The 16070-nt window shown below is 48.2% G+C and overlaps 6 protein-coding genes across 6 annotated transcripts; 2 read left to right on the top strand and 4 right to left on the bottom strand.

Moving 5' to 3' along the window:
- Positions 1 to 229: 229 nt before the first annotated feature.
- Positions 230 to 1848, top strand: BDV27DRAFT_144158 (PRA1 family protein-domain-containing protein; the record flags this gene model as incomplete). The annotated part of the gene is made up of 2 exons (XM_032070220.1): positions 230 to 684; positions 798 to 1848. 2 exons carry the CDS (start codon positions 230 to 232, stop codon positions 1846 to 1848), a joined length of 1506 nt encoding a protein of 501 aa, XP_031928883.1.
- Positions 1849 to 2921: 1073 nt separating this feature from the next.
- On the top strand, positions 2922 to 4467 carry BDV27DRAFT_126289 (Frag1/DRAM/Sfk1 family protein). Its single transcript, XM_032066512.1, has 5 exons — positions 2922 to 3253; positions 3305 to 3386; positions 3441 to 3710; positions 3764 to 3969; positions 4035 to 4467. The coding sequence occupies exons 1-5, from the start codon at positions 3199 to 3201 to the stop codon at positions 4253 to 4255; spliced, it is 834 nt and encodes a 277-aa protein (XP_031928884.1). The 5' UTR covers positions 2922 to 3198; the 3' UTR covers positions 4256 to 4467.
- Positions 4468 to 4522: 55 nt separating this feature from the next.
- On the bottom strand, positions 4523 to 6187 carry ptyA (putative tyrosine/serine protein phosphatase). The gene is made up of 5 exons (XM_032066513.1): positions 5827 to 6187; positions 5691 to 5727; positions 5531 to 5610; positions 5151 to 5330; positions 4523 to 5097 (listed from the first exon to the last, which is right to left on the bottom strand). Exons 1-5 carry the CDS (start codon positions 5940 to 5942, stop codon positions 4587 to 4589), a joined length of 924 nt encoding a protein of 307 aa, XP_031928885.1. The 5' UTR covers positions 5943 to 6187; the 3' UTR covers positions 4523 to 4586.
- Positions 6188 to 6418: 231 nt separating this feature from the next.
- Positions 6419 to 9538, bottom strand: BDV27DRAFT_171400 (glycoside hydrolase family 35 protein; the record flags this gene model as incomplete). Its single annotated transcript, XM_032075586.1, has 4 exons — positions 9291 to 9538; positions 8160 to 9236; positions 7609 to 8110; positions 6419 to 7553 (listed from the first exon to the last, which is right to left on the bottom strand). The coding sequence occupies exons 1-4, from the start codon at positions 9529 to 9531 to the stop codon at positions 6419 to 6421; spliced, it is 2955 nt and encodes a 984-aa protein (XP_031928886.1). The 5' UTR covers positions 9532 to 9538.
- A 625-nt stretch (positions 9539 to 10163) lies between these two features.
- Positions 10164 to 12733, bottom strand: BDV27DRAFT_144162 (uncharacterized protein; the record flags this gene model as incomplete). The annotated part of the gene is made up of 4 exons (XM_032070221.1): positions 10164 to 11062; positions 11115 to 12434; positions 12503 to 12598; positions 12664 to 12733. 4 exons carry the CDS (start codon positions 12731 to 12733, stop codon positions 10164 to 10166), a joined length of 2385 nt encoding a protein of 794 aa, XP_031928887.1.
- An 899-nt stretch (positions 12734 to 13632) lies between these two features.
- Positions 13633 to 15752, bottom strand: BDV27DRAFT_171402 (putative MFS transporter; the record flags this gene model as incomplete). The annotated part of the gene is made up of 7 exons (XM_032075587.1): positions 13633 to 13760; positions 13817 to 13984; positions 14044 to 14452; positions 14503 to 15006; positions 15061 to 15450; positions 15512 to 15645; positions 15707 to 15752. 7 exons carry the CDS (start codon positions 15750 to 15752, stop codon positions 13690 to 13692), a joined length of 1722 nt encoding a protein of 573 aa, XP_031928888.1. The 3' UTR covers positions 13633 to 13689.
- Positions 15753 to 16070: the final 318 nt, after the last annotated feature.

Here is a 16070-nt window from a genome sequence, read left to right on the forward strand (position 1 = left end):
TTTTACTTTTTCTTCAGCACTTTTCGGGCCAACTAAACCATTACCATTACCTATACTTTCCCCTATTTCTCCCTCGAACTCCCTTCTTCGGTCTGCCTTAATCACTTTCTGGCTATCCTTCGCGCACACCAGCTCGTAAATCCCTTTCGCACGAACTTAGAGTTCCGATCGTCTCCTATTCAATCACCATCCTTTACGTGATTATCCCAATTCCTTCGCAATCATCATAATGAGCCCAATCCAGATTCCTGTCGATGCGATTACCTCGCGTTTCGGTGAGCGCTTTAACAGCCTCCGATCCCAATCCCTAGGCTCTCGATTCGCCAACCTCCGGCCCATTTCCGAGTTCCTTGACGTCAAACGGGTCTCCAAGCCGGCCAACTTCGGCGAGGTTCAGAGCCGTGTGAACTACAACCTCTCTTACTTTTCTAGCAACTATGCCGCGGTCTTCGTGATGCTCAGCATCTACAGCTTGCTGACGAACTTTATGTTGCTTTTCGTGATCATCCTGGTTACTGGTGGTTTGTACGGGATCGGAAAGCTTCAGGGCCGCGACCTAGATCTGGGATTTGCCCGGTTCAACACTTCCCAGCTTTACACCGGATTGCTGATTGTGGCGGTCCCTCTCGGCTTCTTGGCTTCTCCCATCAGCACCGTACTGTGGCTGATTGGGGCTACCGGCGTGTGTGTGTTTGGCCACGCCGCTTTTATGGATAAACCGATCGAGAATGCTTTTTCAGAGGAGGCGGTCTAGGTGGTCGGCCGCGAACTCCTTACGGTATGCCCCGATGGGGAAGACCACCAGGGGCACAACGGGGGAGACAAACTGGGAGATGGGCGGATCCGTGGGTGGATGGTGACGCACGGATCCAGGAGATTAGCAGCGAGGACGAGTACCTTCTGCGGGATAACTGGGGTTTGTACGCGAAACAGTTGGCTGGTATGGGCATGGATGAAATCTTAGGGTGGCGGAAACGGATGTTGGAATATGACGAGTTTTCTGATGGGACGGGGTTTGTCGATGGTATGGATTATAGCTTGCATGAAGGCGAGGATAGTACGGTAGCTTATGCGGTTCAGCTGGCCTTGAAAGATGAAGAGGAATGGCACGTGGAACATGCCCTGGAACGGATCCGACGCGCCCAGATGCTGGGACAGAAAAATGTCCGATTATCGAAACGAGAACTTGGGGCACTGGAACGAAAGCGAATGCAGACCGGTAGCAAGAGGGATCCTGAACGTCGGAAACCCACCGCTAAGGGTTCTAGGTCGAGGGATAGCTCCACGTCAGACGTACAGCGACGCGGATTTAGTATATCGCAGTGCGGACAGACCGCGCCATATCGACTCGCCGGCAGCAGTTGGGCCCGCAGCTCCGGTGCTTCGTCTCGACAATCTCAACCGCCTACTCCGTCCCCTAAGTCCTCACCTCGATATTCTGAGCGGCATTCCACTATATCCCCGCAAGCGTCCTTAAGAGGTACAGCCCCCGCATATCCTCTCTCGGATGACCCCGGCCTGGTGCCTCCGTATCAGCTTCCTTATTCAAGAGATCAACATTTGCATGCAAGGCGTAGTTCAGTGGATCCTCTGCAGGGAGCCTATCGGCGACCATCGTCCTACATGTCAACATACCAAGCCGTCGCTAGCCCTAGCAGTGTACGGGGCTCATTCACCCCTCGGAAGACTCCATTTCGATCTACGGTGGAGGGGTCACACGACGATAACGAGGAAAGCGATTCAGATGACGATAGCCGAGTACAGAGCGTGAATGTAGATGAACGCAAAGTGCCGACGGGTCGTACAGCAACCGGCAGAGGAAACCGTCAACGCCGCCGCCGTTCTTAGATTCTGAAGTTCCCCAGTGTTGTGCTCCTTCTTGATGTCTAGTGGGAACAGTCTCTTTGGTTTGTCTTGGGTTACTGCTTGGGTGGAATTTGGAACCATTGTGGCTTTGCTGCAACAGACGTAATGGAGTTCAGTATTTATGAATAATATAGACTTTTCCATTTTTTCCCTTTTGCCTGATAATATCATGGTTTGTCCAGAAGTTGTGAGCGACATACTAGTAGACGGAGAGGAATGAATGCATAACAAGACTATTTATAGTACGGCGGGCGGTAATACTACTATTGTCATAAATTTCGAAATCTATGGTTCAGAACTTTTACCTTCCTGACTCATGAGTTTTCGGAAAATGGGGTAGTAGAAGATTACTCAGTATGCCGCGGAATCAGACACCTTGCCATTAACCATTTTGGGTGGGGGAATGGGTCCTTTGGGGATAAAAAGGGCATTTTTGACGGCCATGAGGTTACGTTAACCTGTCTGTACCTTGGTATGTCACTGTAAGTATCTATGGATAGACTCATGGGATCTTCGGAATTAAGAGATCTCCGGTAATGACGTCGACGGACGCCGGGACTGTGAAGTCATCAGAAAAATTTCAGTACGTAGTAAAACTAAGTATACTTAAGTCGCTCTCTTTCCCCCAGCCCTCTCTCACTATTGCCAATTGAAGAGGCCCTCTTATTGCATGATAAAGGCCGATCGACGGTTCTTTTTGGCCACTGGTTCTTGTTCGTTCATTTCTCCCAGCCTCACAGCCCCCTGGCTATATAAATTAAAATAGTAGATTATCAATTGCGTTGATCCTTTTTTTTTTCTTTTTTTTTTTTTTTTTTTTCTCATACAAAACCTAAGCAACATATTCCTCCACGACCCCCGGTTCATATTTCTCTTTCCTTTTTTTCTTTTTTATTTTTTATTCATCTCCCGACCGTACCCACCACGGACGGCTCCTTGCCCCTTACTGCTACCCCTTTCGCTGTATATCTCTATACCTACTTACAAGCGCGTGGGTTGGACAGATTTTCACCACCTGTAAAACTTATAAAACGCCACGAGTATCGGCATCAGCGCCGAGAGTTGCACGCTAGGCATCATTGTGTAAGTTTCGTCTAAGCCACTTCCGCAGTTTCCGGCGCTTATGTTTTACTGCCTGCTGGATCTCTACTCTTTATTTATTTTATTTTTTTTTCTCGCGCTACGTTATCTCTAGTAACAATATATGGACTGACATATAAAGTTTTAAGACAGTCATTGTACCGCTTTCTGAAAATTATAAGCTTTCTCCTTGGGTTCGACAGAATACACATATAGAACAAATTAGAGGGTCAGGAGCGAGGGGTGGTCATAATGTGGATCATTTCATTCTGGATTTTTCCGGTCATATCGGCCTTCATGTGGATAGGTATGGCTCTGTCGTTGGTTGAATGCGTGACGAAATAGTAACGATGACTAGCAATGCTCCTTGCAATGCTAGGCAATTGGGCGGTACAGGGCACGCCGATATATTCTAGTATGGAAGAGGGACAAACAATTGCGTATGGCGTTGTCTATAACCTGGGTACGATCGGATACTAACCGCAGTTGAATAGGTACATCTCCGATATTGGCGCACAGGGCCTCAAACCTTTGTTCATCACCGGAAGTGTAATAACGGTTGTATTCCTGGATCTCTCGTTCATCTCCGAACGGTGGCTGCGACACGCCGGTCAATTGGTGCCGAACAAAGGCAGGTTTGACAAAGCCTGCGCCATTCTTTCCATATTCTTCTCGATTGCGGGCGCCTTGGGGCTCATTCTCTTGTCGATTTTCGATACAGTGCGCCACCCGGACATGCACGATGGGTTCCTGGTCATGTTCTTGTAAGTCTGACAGCGACAAGAGAGTCAGACAAATAGAATGCTGACGGTTATAGGGTTGGTTACATCATAAGCGCGATTCTGATTTGCGCCGAGTACCTCCGCTTGGGCGTTTTCTACCGCTCTCAGCATCGGGTCCTATTCGCCAGCTTTGTAATTAAACTCATGTTCATTATCATCGAGATCGCCCTCGCCATTGCATTCGCCGTCCTCGGCAAGAAAGGTCCCAGCAAGAGAAACGCAGCGGCTGTTTTGGAATGGGGTATGTGATACTTGAAGCTTGATAATATGGACACGGGAGCTGAGCCAGCTAACCACGGTTCGCAGTAATCGCCCTCATCTTCACATTCTACGTTCTGTCCTTCGTTGTCGATCTGTTACCATCGGTGCGCACTCGCCGCCATGTTCCACAGGGCGAGAAGCGGATCGTGAGGTCTGAGATGGAGAATGGCATGGCTCAGCCTAACGCCACGATTGAAGAGCCATTAACGACCGACTCGGCCGGGCCTAATATGGATTATAGCTACTACCGTGGACAGCGCATGTGATCGGCTTGCTTGATAACTTTTTTACTGTCTAGATTGGGTTTGCATTTGCATTTACGGTGCATTAGGGTTATGTATGTGTGCTATATACCTCGGTGGGGCTGATTTCAGTGATGTATACAATCCTTGTTTGGCTTTTTATTTTGTTCTTCGATATACCTTCTAATGTGTGTGAATATACCGGTTACTTGAATATAACGATTGACATGATCAAAGAACCGTATCGTCTATCATTAACATTACCTAGTAGTCAACATCAAGGTTTATCATGTACATGCAACAACAATATCAACCAACGCCAAACACCAGCCGACTAGTAGAAAGCACAGGGAGATCAAGCAACCAGGGCCTCTCGAATCACATCCAACCTCTTCTTCTCAACCCCTACAAACCTCAAATACCCCTCCACACCCCCGTATCTCTCCTGGAGATGCCTCTTAATCTCCAAGGTAAACCCATCCGGACACTTGGTATAGTCCTCCGACAATCCCAACTTCCGAATTTCCTTCATCCGCTCCTCCACCTCAACCACCAACTCCGGTTCCGAACGCACATAATCCGCCGTCATAGCCTCGTCACTCACAACGCCCGTCAAAAGCAGCAACATCAAAATCACGAGCCCCGTACGGTCCTTTCCCTGGGTACAATGCACCAGCACCGGATACGTTCGGTCCCCACCGTCCCTCTGCGACGCGAAGAGCTCAAAAATCTCCCTCATCTCAGCCGTGCTGCTATCGAGGGTATCCAGACCCAATCCGATCAGACCCCGAGGCGACATGACTTGTTCCCCGACAATAATCACTGCATCATTACGGTAACCGGACGCCGCGAGAGCAAGGACCTTGCTGTTAACTTCATTAGTTTCCCCGTTCCAATCTTTTTCATTGTTGATCCATACAAGAAATTCCACCAATCCAAACGCCACAGCAATGATCGCTCGAAAGCTTTTCCGGTCAGACTAATCAATTGCCGGCGGACATGGGGCAATTGAAACAAATGGTCTGTGTTATTATTATTAGGGGAAGCAGAAGTTCCCGTTTCGGCATGGAGTTTGGCGGTTGCCATTTGGTGTTCCGTTCTGAGGATCATTAGCATTTCCATTGTCATGACTTGTCATATATTGAAAATGATAATATCATGTAGAATACAAGTAGGTTACTATGATATTTTGGAGGGAAAATAAAATTTGGGGGGGCCGGTGGGTAGGTAAGAAAGAAAGAAAAGAAAAGAAAAGAAAAGAAAAGAAAAACAAAGCAAAGCAAAGCAAAAAGGACATACGTAGACCTCAAATCAATAACAGTAGCTATATGAAGTTCATCTGCTAAACGCCGTTTATCTCTTTCCGAGGCATCATCTAGCTGGAATTGTTTACACGCATCAATAACAAGTTATTGGATTTATATACGAGAAAACTGGAAAAGTTGAGAGACTGGTTTACCCTTGCGCTGCGAAATAAAACACCTTCGTTCAAGACCCTATAGTACGATTCGCATGGCAATTAGTTCAGGCCCATCAACGGTAGTGTCGTCGTCCATCCTTCCTGTAGAGGCTCGGTTAAACAGTGATGGGCATACTTTTTCCCCATGAGTCGGTTAATGGAACGTCCAACATCACGAAAGTTGATAATGTTATCGAATGGGCGATCGGGAGAGTCCAGATCGACGCTGGAGGAGCGCGGATGAGAGGTCATCGCGGGTCTAATTGGGAAAAGAGTTTGATATCCAGGTGGATTCTCATATACGAATGAAAAACTGAATGAAACGAGGTGGCGCAAGGACTGAGATCAGACACAGTAGTAATACATCATATGTAGTGATTTTGAAAATAAGAAGTAGTGAGTAGTCTATGTCAGATTTGAGATACAACGCGCGCAGACCTTTATTTAAATGCAAGGCGACGTGGATCAAATTCATTTGATTCCAGCGTGGAGCCGCGCACCAAATGGCGGTGGAGAGAGAAAAAAAAAATAAAATAAAAAAAGCTGAATTAAATGGAACGAACCCCCAAACGGGGGGCTTTTTTTGATTTCCGTTTGATTCCCTCTATTTTTTTTTTTTGTCCCCCCCACCCCCCCCCTCTCTTTTCTCATAGAAATAAATAAATAATAATAGTACCCTTCGAAGCTATTCAACTTTCATTGAACTCACTCAAGTTCACTTGTATCAATCACGCATACTCCGCCCGGTCCTTCCATTCCGGCTGGAGATAACTCCAATCCCGGTTGAAATCGAACCCACTGCGATATTTTGCATATGCCTTCAGCTCCACCTGCTCCAGTCTCGCCCCCGCGTCTGTCAACGCCCACATGCTAATTGCTAGTGAATTCTGTCCCCGGTTGTTAATCACTCCCGGCGGGAATGGGAATAAGTTCTGCGGCCCAATATGCGGCAGATAATGGCCGAACTGATATCCATTCATGAATATCTGCACAATCGCCTTAGTGCCAGCCGCTGCGCTTAACTGGAGTCCAATGGGGACGTCTAAATCCTCGTCCAAATCTAGTTCGAAGCTCGTAGTATAAAATCTCCCCTCAGCGCCGAGTACTCCTTCTAAGGGACTACTGTCCAAGGCCGACTCGGGGGGTTGGTATCCTGGCAGATGCCAGCCCATCCGCTCTCCATAAAGACCACCTTCGTTCATCGGGCCACGCACTGGATCGATATTCTCCTCTCCACCTGCATTACCTTGGATACGCCATAACGTAAAGTTACCTCCTCCGATCAGTGTGGCCCCCATGATCCCCCGCGGATTCTGGGTGCCTATAGGCTTCTGGCTGTTCTGATCGTGGCCGGTGTAGTCCGTGATGATGGTAAGCACATTGTCGCGAGATCTGAGAGACGAAAGGTTGAACTTGAGCACCTCCCAGCTTGCGACTTTGTCGGCGTCTCCTGAAAATCCTCCCACGTAAGCACCATTCAACCACGCCGCCCATCCAGCTGCTGCGCCATTCTGCACCGTAACATTGGCCCCGGTAGCATTCTGTCCATCAAATCGTCCACGGTAAATCTTGGTCCCTGCGTGATACCCGTAGTCACCAGAGTAAAGTACTGGAAGAGAAAGAGGAGCGATCGAATTGACCGAAGTAGTCTTGTTGCAGATCGTCCACCTGGAGTCGTCATAACCTGGACTAATCTCAGGAAGTGTATCTTGCGCCTTCCATAAACTAAGCGAAGGAAGAGAGATCTCTATGTCTTCCGCTCCGGGGACTGTCCCGATAAGACTGCCGTATGTGGTTGCTCTGGTATCAATGAGATTCCCGTTCCAGCTCACCTTCTTGACATGCTCATCGCCCGTGTATACTCTAATGTAAAAGGGTTAGTGGCGATACAAACAAAGGGCTCGGCATCGCAACGTACTCTATTGAAGTGGAGTTGGAGTTGTCACCAATGACCTCCACAGTGTCATGCTTTATAGAAGCCCCCCGAACCAGATACGGACCGGAAACTAGGATATGCTCGTTAGGAGCAACCGTCGGGCTTGAAACAGTAGGGGGTGCAAAAAAGTTCCATGCGGTTTCCTTGTCGAGCAAGTAGACCAGCACTCCATTTGAAAACTTCACCGCTGTTGATCCCTCTCCTTGGACGTATGAATATTGTGTGCCTTGTCTGGTCTCCGACGTACTCAAGTTTGAATTGCCGTATGTGTGGTATTTAAGATCAGCCGGTGCGTCCTTGAACACAAAAACACCCTTTTGACCCGCATTCAGGTAGAATACAAGTACGTCCACGTCGAGCGTTGCGTACGTCAAGACCTCAGCAGACGAATACAGAAGAGAGGATTCACTGCCAATCCTGTAGTCTGTGACAAGTATCTTGCTTTGACGGCCATCAAGTTCAATATCTGGAATGGTAGTGGCTCCTACTCAGGTCAGAGAGTGTGTAAAGTGGCATTCGCATAAGGCACATACCTGCAGATGTCTTTACGTTCAATGAGAAAGTCGTAACTTCTCGTGATGAGCTTGTGTTGTGAGCCACAACATAAAAGCCAGCGTCCGAATCTGGGTTCCGAAGGGCCCAGGTGTAAATGCTGTCATCGGTAGTGTAACTGGTACCATTCCCTTCCATGTACGTTTTCAGCAGGTCCTTCGACACTCGGGTAAACAGTCCAAGCAGCTTGGTCTGTTTTAACTTATCACGAATCTCTCGGGTCTCTCGAAGAGGGGAGCCGTAGTCATAAGATGTGTAAACGACAGGAGCTGCACTATGGCCCCAGTTGGTGCCTCCAAACGTCATGTAGATATTCTGAAGTGTTACGCGCGAGCCGATATTATTCTTATAGTAGACATCTGCAAACTCCGGGGAGAGCTCTGACGCACAACTGTCATAAAACGACCCACCCCAAGGTTGAAACCAACCCCCTTCAAATTCGGGCAGATATTCGGGCTGTGTATAAGAGTAATTCTGGAACCACTGGTAGTATGTACGAACCAGATTAAATCCAGAGTTTGGGTTGGTGCATGAGAGGCTTCCAGGATATGAGTCAAGCCCATACACGTTAACAGCCCCTCCGACGTCCTTATAGTCAGTCGACCAGCTCACTGTGCGCATACCTTTTTCATTGTGGCTGCTTGGGACGACAATCCCGGCTTCCTCGAATGCTTTCGCTATCTGCTCCATGTAGGTGACTTTGGTATCATAGGAATCATAGGTTGTTTCCTGGAGTTCGTTCTCATGTTGGTTCAGAATAACAGGGCCGCCATTGGTGATTTGATTTGCTGCAATGATCTTGCCAACCTCCAGGATCCACGGTCTCCATCTTCTATAGTAGACTTCATCACTCGTCCGTTCACTGCCCATCTGTCCATTTGCGGCCCATAGAGCAAATCCACCGGCAGAAGTCTCCGCATTACAGTATGGGCCTGCCCTGGCGATCACATACAGGCCCGCTTGTTTAGCGTAATCGAATAAGCGCTGGATATCATGGGCACCCGTCGTGAAATCGAATACATCCTCTGAAGCACTATGATAACTCCAAAAAAAATAAACTGCACTATGTTATTAGTACATGGCATCTCTATAGTTCTGATGGGCTGTCATACCCGAGATGGTGTTAAATCCATTCGCACGCAATTTCTGAAAAACGTCTAACCACAGCTCGGGAACGGGGAGTCTCTGGTAGTGAAATTCACCGGAGAAAACAAAAAGTCGCTCGCCCTTCACGGACAGACTGTATTTGTCCCACGCCACATCAGTGGTCTTCCCATTGTCGATGCCTGATACCTGCGGGGCCCCCGTCAGAAGAGCAAGCCAAACAAGATAGACAAAACCGAATAACCGCATATCCTTCGCTGGCTACAATAGACACTGCTCTTGAATTTTCCATTGTCATTAGGTGATGCAAGTGAGAAGCATCCATAATATAAAGCACTGCCCTCCCTCGAAAGTGCCCTTCGGCCCTCGCGATATTAATGTCCCGGCTCGGGACAGGGATTGGTGGAAGATCAATCTGTTGAGATAATCTCCTTTTCTCCGTAATCGGGACACTGGAAATGGTGTCAGAGAGGGGGAACTACTTGCAAAATCTCATGATAATTTCGGAAGACACGCCTAGTGGATACAGCAGGGTGGCATAGGATACACCCAGCCTGTGGGAGTTGCATGATTAATAAGAGTACAATTAATCGTACATATATAACGATAGAAGCATTGTTAGATACTTGTGCTTTTCACATACTAGGTTGCAAATCAAGTCATGGAAAAACTCAGCAAAAAGTTAGAGCATTAGTAGTCCAGGCATGTCCCTTCATATGTACTAAAGTCCCGTAGAACGCCTTACCTGTTCATTCTCCTATAGTAATTCCAACTCCAAAAAGCACACAATCCACACCACAAACAAGAATAAAAAGATCAAACGGGGTTCCAGAACCGCGACAAAAGATGTACAGAAACCTTAAAGCAATACAATCACATCTTCAAAGGTCCTCAGAGAACCGCGATTCACGACCAGTAGTACCGTTGCTTGCTCGCTTTCCAATTGCTGGCGGAACAGGCAATCCTTGATCGGCGGCACTCTCACGTAGTGCGTCTCGCTCAGTAGCGTGCGAAGGTAATTCATCCGCAGCAGTATGTTCGACAGGCACAGATCCTTCATCGGCCTCCTTATTCTGATCTGTAACTCCGTCCGTCTTATCTTGCGAGTTCCTCGAGACCATCTGCGAAAGTCTGGACTTCAGACGAGATCGCTTGTCGTCATTCTGCTCCGGACTCTCCTTGGACCCTGGCTCAACTGCCTGCCCTCCAGATTTCGTAGCCTCCAGCGTACCTGCATCCACTGACTTTCTCTGCATTTCTTGCAGATCATCAGCTGTAACAGGATTGGACTTAAGAGGCGCACCACGTTCGTTATCACCATCCACCTCGGCTAAGTCAGTTGCATCAGCGGTTTCAGCTGTCTCGACTGACTCATTCGGTCCCTCTGCTGCCTGGGCTGTCTCTTCCACCGCGTTTGAGGGTGTCTCGCGATTGCCCTCCGCTACCTTTGGAGCTTCACCTGTGCCTGCACTGGGGCGACGGCCGCCCAACTTACTGAACCACGTTTTGAGTTTCGATTCTGTCCTCGTAATGGGCTCTGTAGATCCTGTATCTACCATGGCACCTGATGCTGTAGCCTCATTGCCTGCCTGCGTAGACTGCGGCTGCTCTGTTTCTTGTGGAGCACTCTTCGCATGCTCCTCAGCCGCACCCTCGAGTCCCTCGGTGGCCCTGGTTACGGTGTGTTTTCCTATAGTGGGCTCATGCTCCTGGGCCCTCTTAGCTTTCCGCCACAGCCATGTCTTTTCCCCTCTGCCTTTCAACTCTTGTTTCATGGCAGCTATTTAAGATTAGCAATGTGATGTGTTGAGGACGAACTTGAGAACACTAACCCTTCTGTCTCTTCTCCTCAGCCACAAGGTCGGCCTCTCGTTGACGAGCTATAGCTTCACGACGCTGCCTTTCCTCTTCATCCAAGCGCCGCTCTAACTCCTTAGCTCTTTCCGTCTCTGCGCGATCAGTAATTTCATCAAACGTTGGCTGGAGCCTTGAACGAGCAAGTGCCTCCACATCGGACATATCAATAAATTTCTGAGCCCCAAGGTTGACTTTCTCGCCTGAGGTATATTGCCAGTCAGTCTCTTGCATATCCTTCCGCGCGCGGGTCAACGCTGCCTCCTCCCATTCTTTCTGGAGTGCAGCAGGGGCGCGCCCGGTCTCAGCATAGACGCGCATTTCCATGTCTTGCAAAACTGCGTCGACATTTTTCTTCGCAGCTTCCATTAAAAGAGCCCGATCTTTGTCTCTCTGTTCATCCACCGCATCAAGTTTTGTTCGGAGACTAGTCATCTGATGCCTAATCTCTCTGGACCGCTCTACGTCGAATTCAGACGCATCTGAATCTATAGACAATCTCCTTCTGCGGGTAGGTACGCTGGTTCGAGTATCTTCCTGCTCAAGTCGGTAATATTCCCGATATACTGCGGTGTCATCCTGCATGCTGGCCAGCTTCTCTGCTGCAAGCTTCTGAGCGGTCTCCTGAAGATTTACTGCCCGTTGAACGGCCCCTGCTTCTGGTCGACTAACTGATCGTTTGGGACGCACCCGCCCATGGTTTGCCTGGGTGCCAGGAATGGATGGATAAAGTTGCTCTGGCTCGGTAGCTTCTGTGAGGCTGTACATGTCCCGTGCCATTGACACGGCAGCTGCCTGCAGCACACTTTTCCGTCTCTGCTCCTCTATCTCTGGGGCCACAGGTGGGGTTGCAGTGAAAAGTCGACGGTTGACATGTGTAAGGTGTTGAATTCGGCTAGCCTCCATTGCGGCGTCAAGATCGCTGAGTTGGCCCGTCGAGGTTGCGTAGGGCGCTTCAGAAGGCGCAGATTCGGCTCTCCTCCTATTACTATACAGAGCTCCCCTAGCAGCACGGACAGCTTTCTCTCTTTCGGAGATTTCGCGGCGCGCCTCTGGTGTTAAATCGGCTGCGGAGATCTCCGTGCTCGGGGGCAAACTCGATATCGAACTACGGTCCCTGCGCGCGGGAGCTCCAGCTCTATTCCCGCCATAGCTCGAAATATCGGAATGATGATCTTGGGCGTAGAATGCTGCTGCTGCCTGTTTTTCAGCTTCGAGCTGTCTATTCTTCGCGTGTGCCAAAGCAGCCACTGCCGATGCATGACTGAAGCCCGGACGTGAGCCTGGCACTTTCAAGTCTATAACCCGTTAACTTCACATTACCTTACACACTTAGAGAATGCCGATGTTGATCGGTTATACATACTGGATAGATCGGTCTCGAACGCCGATGGCTCGCGAGCCGATAGTCTTCGCTCAGGATGGGTAACGTAAAGGGCCGCCGACGCGGCTATCCGCAGGCCTGTTAGCGCAAAGGGTCCTATTCGGAGACGAAGCAGATTAAAAATCTGCCTAAAGGTCACTCACCTTGGTCCGCTAACCGGGTTGACCGGGAGCGCGGAATGCTCTGAACTGGGGGCTGCTCAATAGTAGCCATGATAAGATAATGTCCGCAGCGCGTTGCAGGAAGCAAGGGATTGCAGCGAAGGCAGGCATTCCCGAGAAAGAAAAAGAGGAGAACAGGACAGCAGGGAGGAGAAAAGACCGAGCGATTGGGCGGAAGTGACGGGATAGACTCTAGGAAGGAGGCTCCGGAAGTTTGACGAGAGTATAATATTGCCAGTGACGTAGTTGGTTGCAGAGATCGATCCACGGATGCTACGATCACCCGTAGCTTTAGAGTGGCTTGGCGACGTAAGGCTGAGGAGATGATTCTCACGTTGCTCTAGTCATGACGTCGATTTTAATAGCAGTGTGAGATGAAAGAAGGAAGAAGGTTACATCCCACCGACTGGTGATTCTTCCATCCCGACATTTTAAGAGACAACATTCTTTCGGCTCTTTTCCGTTTCCGTCCACTTCCACCCTGGGGTTTTCTGTTGGTGAGACCCAAATTTTCCCATCACATGACCCGGTTAACAGGTTTCAGTTAGGCTTTTCCTGTTGTCCTTACGAACTGGTGGCTGAGGCTGCACATCTTACTGGTCTTTGATCCTTTGTAAGGTAGATCCCTAGGGCCTAGACCCTCCACCGATGTAATACCGAAAGTACATACATTGATGTACCTCCGTAGTTTGTAGAGTACAGAGTAGATTGTATGTTACCAGATAGAAAAGGAAAGAAAGGAAAGGGGGGAACAATGAACCAGTTCCTATTTCTCAGAGGAAAGACGGGGAAAAAAAAGAAAAAAGAAAGAAAAAAAATTTAAAGAAAGAAAGAAAGAAAGAAAGAAAGAAAGAAAGAAAGAAAAGAAAAGAAAAGAAAAGAAAAGAAAAGAAAAAAGAAAAGGTGGTTATCACTCATGGGGACAAAACCCCCAACACCTAGGATTAAACAACGCGCTTCTAAATAACTAACTCTATACAACCAGTCGCAACATTCAACACAAGAGTATCACCATAGATGCAAAATCTTTAGAAGATCGTGACGTGTGAAGAAAGAACGATTTCGTTTACCAAGGATATCTAATAAACAGGCGTTAGCTCACCATCCTTACACCCGCATGATCAATGAAACTTACACATGGGGATGCTCAAGGCACAAATCCCCATTTGTATACTAGATATGGCCAAGAATGCCGGCTTAATACCGTTCGAGAGCAACCATTCATAAGCGAAAAATGTTAGTATAAAACTAAATATGTTCTTGAATATTAGCATGCATGTGAACGATTCTATCGCAATTTGACCTGTGGTTATCAGCGAGGGCGCTCAAAAATAACCGCAGTAGAAGATGGAAACCACTCACGGTGGGCATCAACGATATACAGCGCACTGGCAACCGCACCCATGACCATCCCTATAATTACCAATGCGAAGAACACATCAACCACAAGCCAACCATATTTGTCCACATCCTGGGCCACTATGCCGAAGCCGTAAAGCCCAGCACCGCTGAAGACTAACTGAAAGATAACGAGGAGAATGCGGAACTCAGGCTCATATCTTCCTTTGTTAAGCTTGATCATGATCTTATTCATAGAGTCAGAAAGTAGGCCCGAGAGGATTAAGCCCAGAATAGAGCCGATAAAAGCGCCTGTGTACAGATATCCGGTTTGGACTTCATTGAACCACAAGGGAGGCCCTAGGAAGATGGCTGCTAGTACCACACCAATGAAGACAGTCCAGCCGATGATTACACCTTGGATTAAGCAAGCCTACGGCTGTCAGGGCCTGGTCTCAAGATATTTTTTCAGCGAGTGCTTACCCAAAGAATTGCAGGGTGAAAGAAAAGCGGAAATGGTCTGAGCAAAAGCTTCAAGAAATTCTCATCCGTTTTGCGCCCGTTAAACGGCTTCAGCATTTTGATATATGAGGTTTTCGCAGGGACAGTCATGTTTAAATTCGTGCCTCGCTCTTGTGATCCAGCCTGGGACTCACTATTAGTGAGCGGCGAAGGGTGCTTTTTCTCACCGGATGTGTGGCCGGCTTCATGTGGATATTCATTGGATTGTTGTTGTAAGCACATCCTATTTTCATTTCTTTGATGTACGATCTGTTTTAAGTCATTGTTTAGATATTCCGGGCGCCTAAATGCTGTCTCAGGGACCAAGAAGAAAGTCAAAGGCAGTGCCGCCGCCGAGAAGATGGCCAGAAGGTAAAATGTCCACTCCCACCCAAGAGAATGAGTAATTTTACCGGCCAGAACCGGTGTAAGAAAAGCGGCCCCAAAGAGAGCAACATTCGATAGTGCCATCCTTTTGCCACGCTCCTACGATGCTTGTTAGGGACAGGCATTGATCATTGGGGGTTTATTCAGACTTACGTGGACATAGTATAAATCACCGACACAAGTATTGACCAAAGCTTCAAAAGGTGCTAGAGCAACTCCTTGGAAGATTCGAGCCCATACCAAACTTGTATAATTGTTGGCGCTTCCACCTGCCCAGCCACAACTTATTACCATTAGGACATTCCCCAGAAGAAAAAGATGGCGTTTCCCCCATACTCGCGCTGTCGGCACGATCAATATCCCAGCAACACCCACACCACAAAGGTGATATCCAGTAAGAAGGGCAACCGAAGTGAAGCTCTTCTTAAAGTGAAGAGATACCGTCACGGTATTGGCAGCCATAAGAGAACTTGTTGTTGCACAAAGAACTGCGACGAAGGAAAGGGCTAGCAGTGTAATATCACGCTTCCATAACGGCCAATTCTGTGGGTTTATCAGTCACTGTACATTTCAAGAGCAACATGTTGCGAGGATCTCTTCATACCAAAGGATCATTGGGATCATCACTCGGTTGAGGAACTAGGAGGATAGGAACCGTACCCGAGCGGTCATATTTCAGGTTAGTGTCAACATCGGTCTGCTCGTTAGAGCTTTCTCTTTCAAGGATATCAGAAGTGCCTAGGTAAAGCCGAAGCCATTAAGTATCTACAGCAGGTACTGAAGGCCGATAGATACTTACCAGGAACCTGGGCAAGTGCAGTGTCTTCTAACACACCTAGCCCCATCCTGACCATGAGAGCAAACAAGACTAAGAGTGCTTGAGATCATCAATATCAGGGTAAATTATTTTATGCCGGGGAATAGACAACGACTACCTAAGAAGGACGAAAAGCTGAATAAGAAATGAACCGAGCTCTACATCAAGCCCAGTTGGTGAGCACAGCTTGTGCCTTGCCCCCTGATTCATGAAACCTTGAGAGATGGGTACGTCAAAGCCTGCCAACACAGGGACTTTGTTCAAAAGCTTACCTACTACGAGTTCAGCATAAACTTCTTTTGAGTGGAAGGTAATTATTCAAATACGTCGGAGCGGGGGGTGGGAA

Source organism: Aspergillus caelatus (assembly GCF_009193585.1).
Source record: "Aspergillus caelatus strain CBS 763.97 unplaced genomic scaffold BDV27scaffold_62, whole genome shotgun sequence".
Lineage (NCBI taxonomy): Eukaryota > Fungi > Ascomycota > Eurotiomycetes > Eurotiales > Aspergillaceae > Aspergillus > Aspergillus caelatus.

Excerpts from the sequence above, each read along its gene's own strand:
- BDV27DRAFT_126289 (XM_032066512.1), top strand. The coding sequence starts at position 3,199 with ATGTGGATCATTTCATTCTGGATTTTTCCGGTCATATCGGCCTTCATG. Across the intron at positions 3,387-3,440 it reads GAAGAGGGACAAACAATTGC|GTACATCTCCGATATTGGCG; the intron begins GTATGGCGTTGT and ends GCAGTTGAATAG. Across the intron at positions 3,711-3,763 it reads GGGTTCCTGGTCATGTTCTT|GGTTGGTTACATCATAAGCG; the intron begins GTAAGTCTGACA and ends TGACGGTTATAG.
- ptyA (XM_032066513.1), bottom strand. The coding sequence starts at position 5,942 with ATGACCTCTCATCCGCGCTCCTCCAGCGTCGATCTGGACTCTCCCGAT. Across the intron at positions 5,611-5,690 it reads TTTTATTTCGCAGCGCAAGG|CTAGATGATGCCTCGGAAAG; the intron begins GTAAACCAGTCT and ends AAACAATTCCAG. Across the intron at positions 5,331-5,530 it reads GTTATTGATTTGAGGTCTAC|AACGGAACACCAAATGGCAA; the intron begins GTATGTCCTTTT and ends AATGATCCTCAG.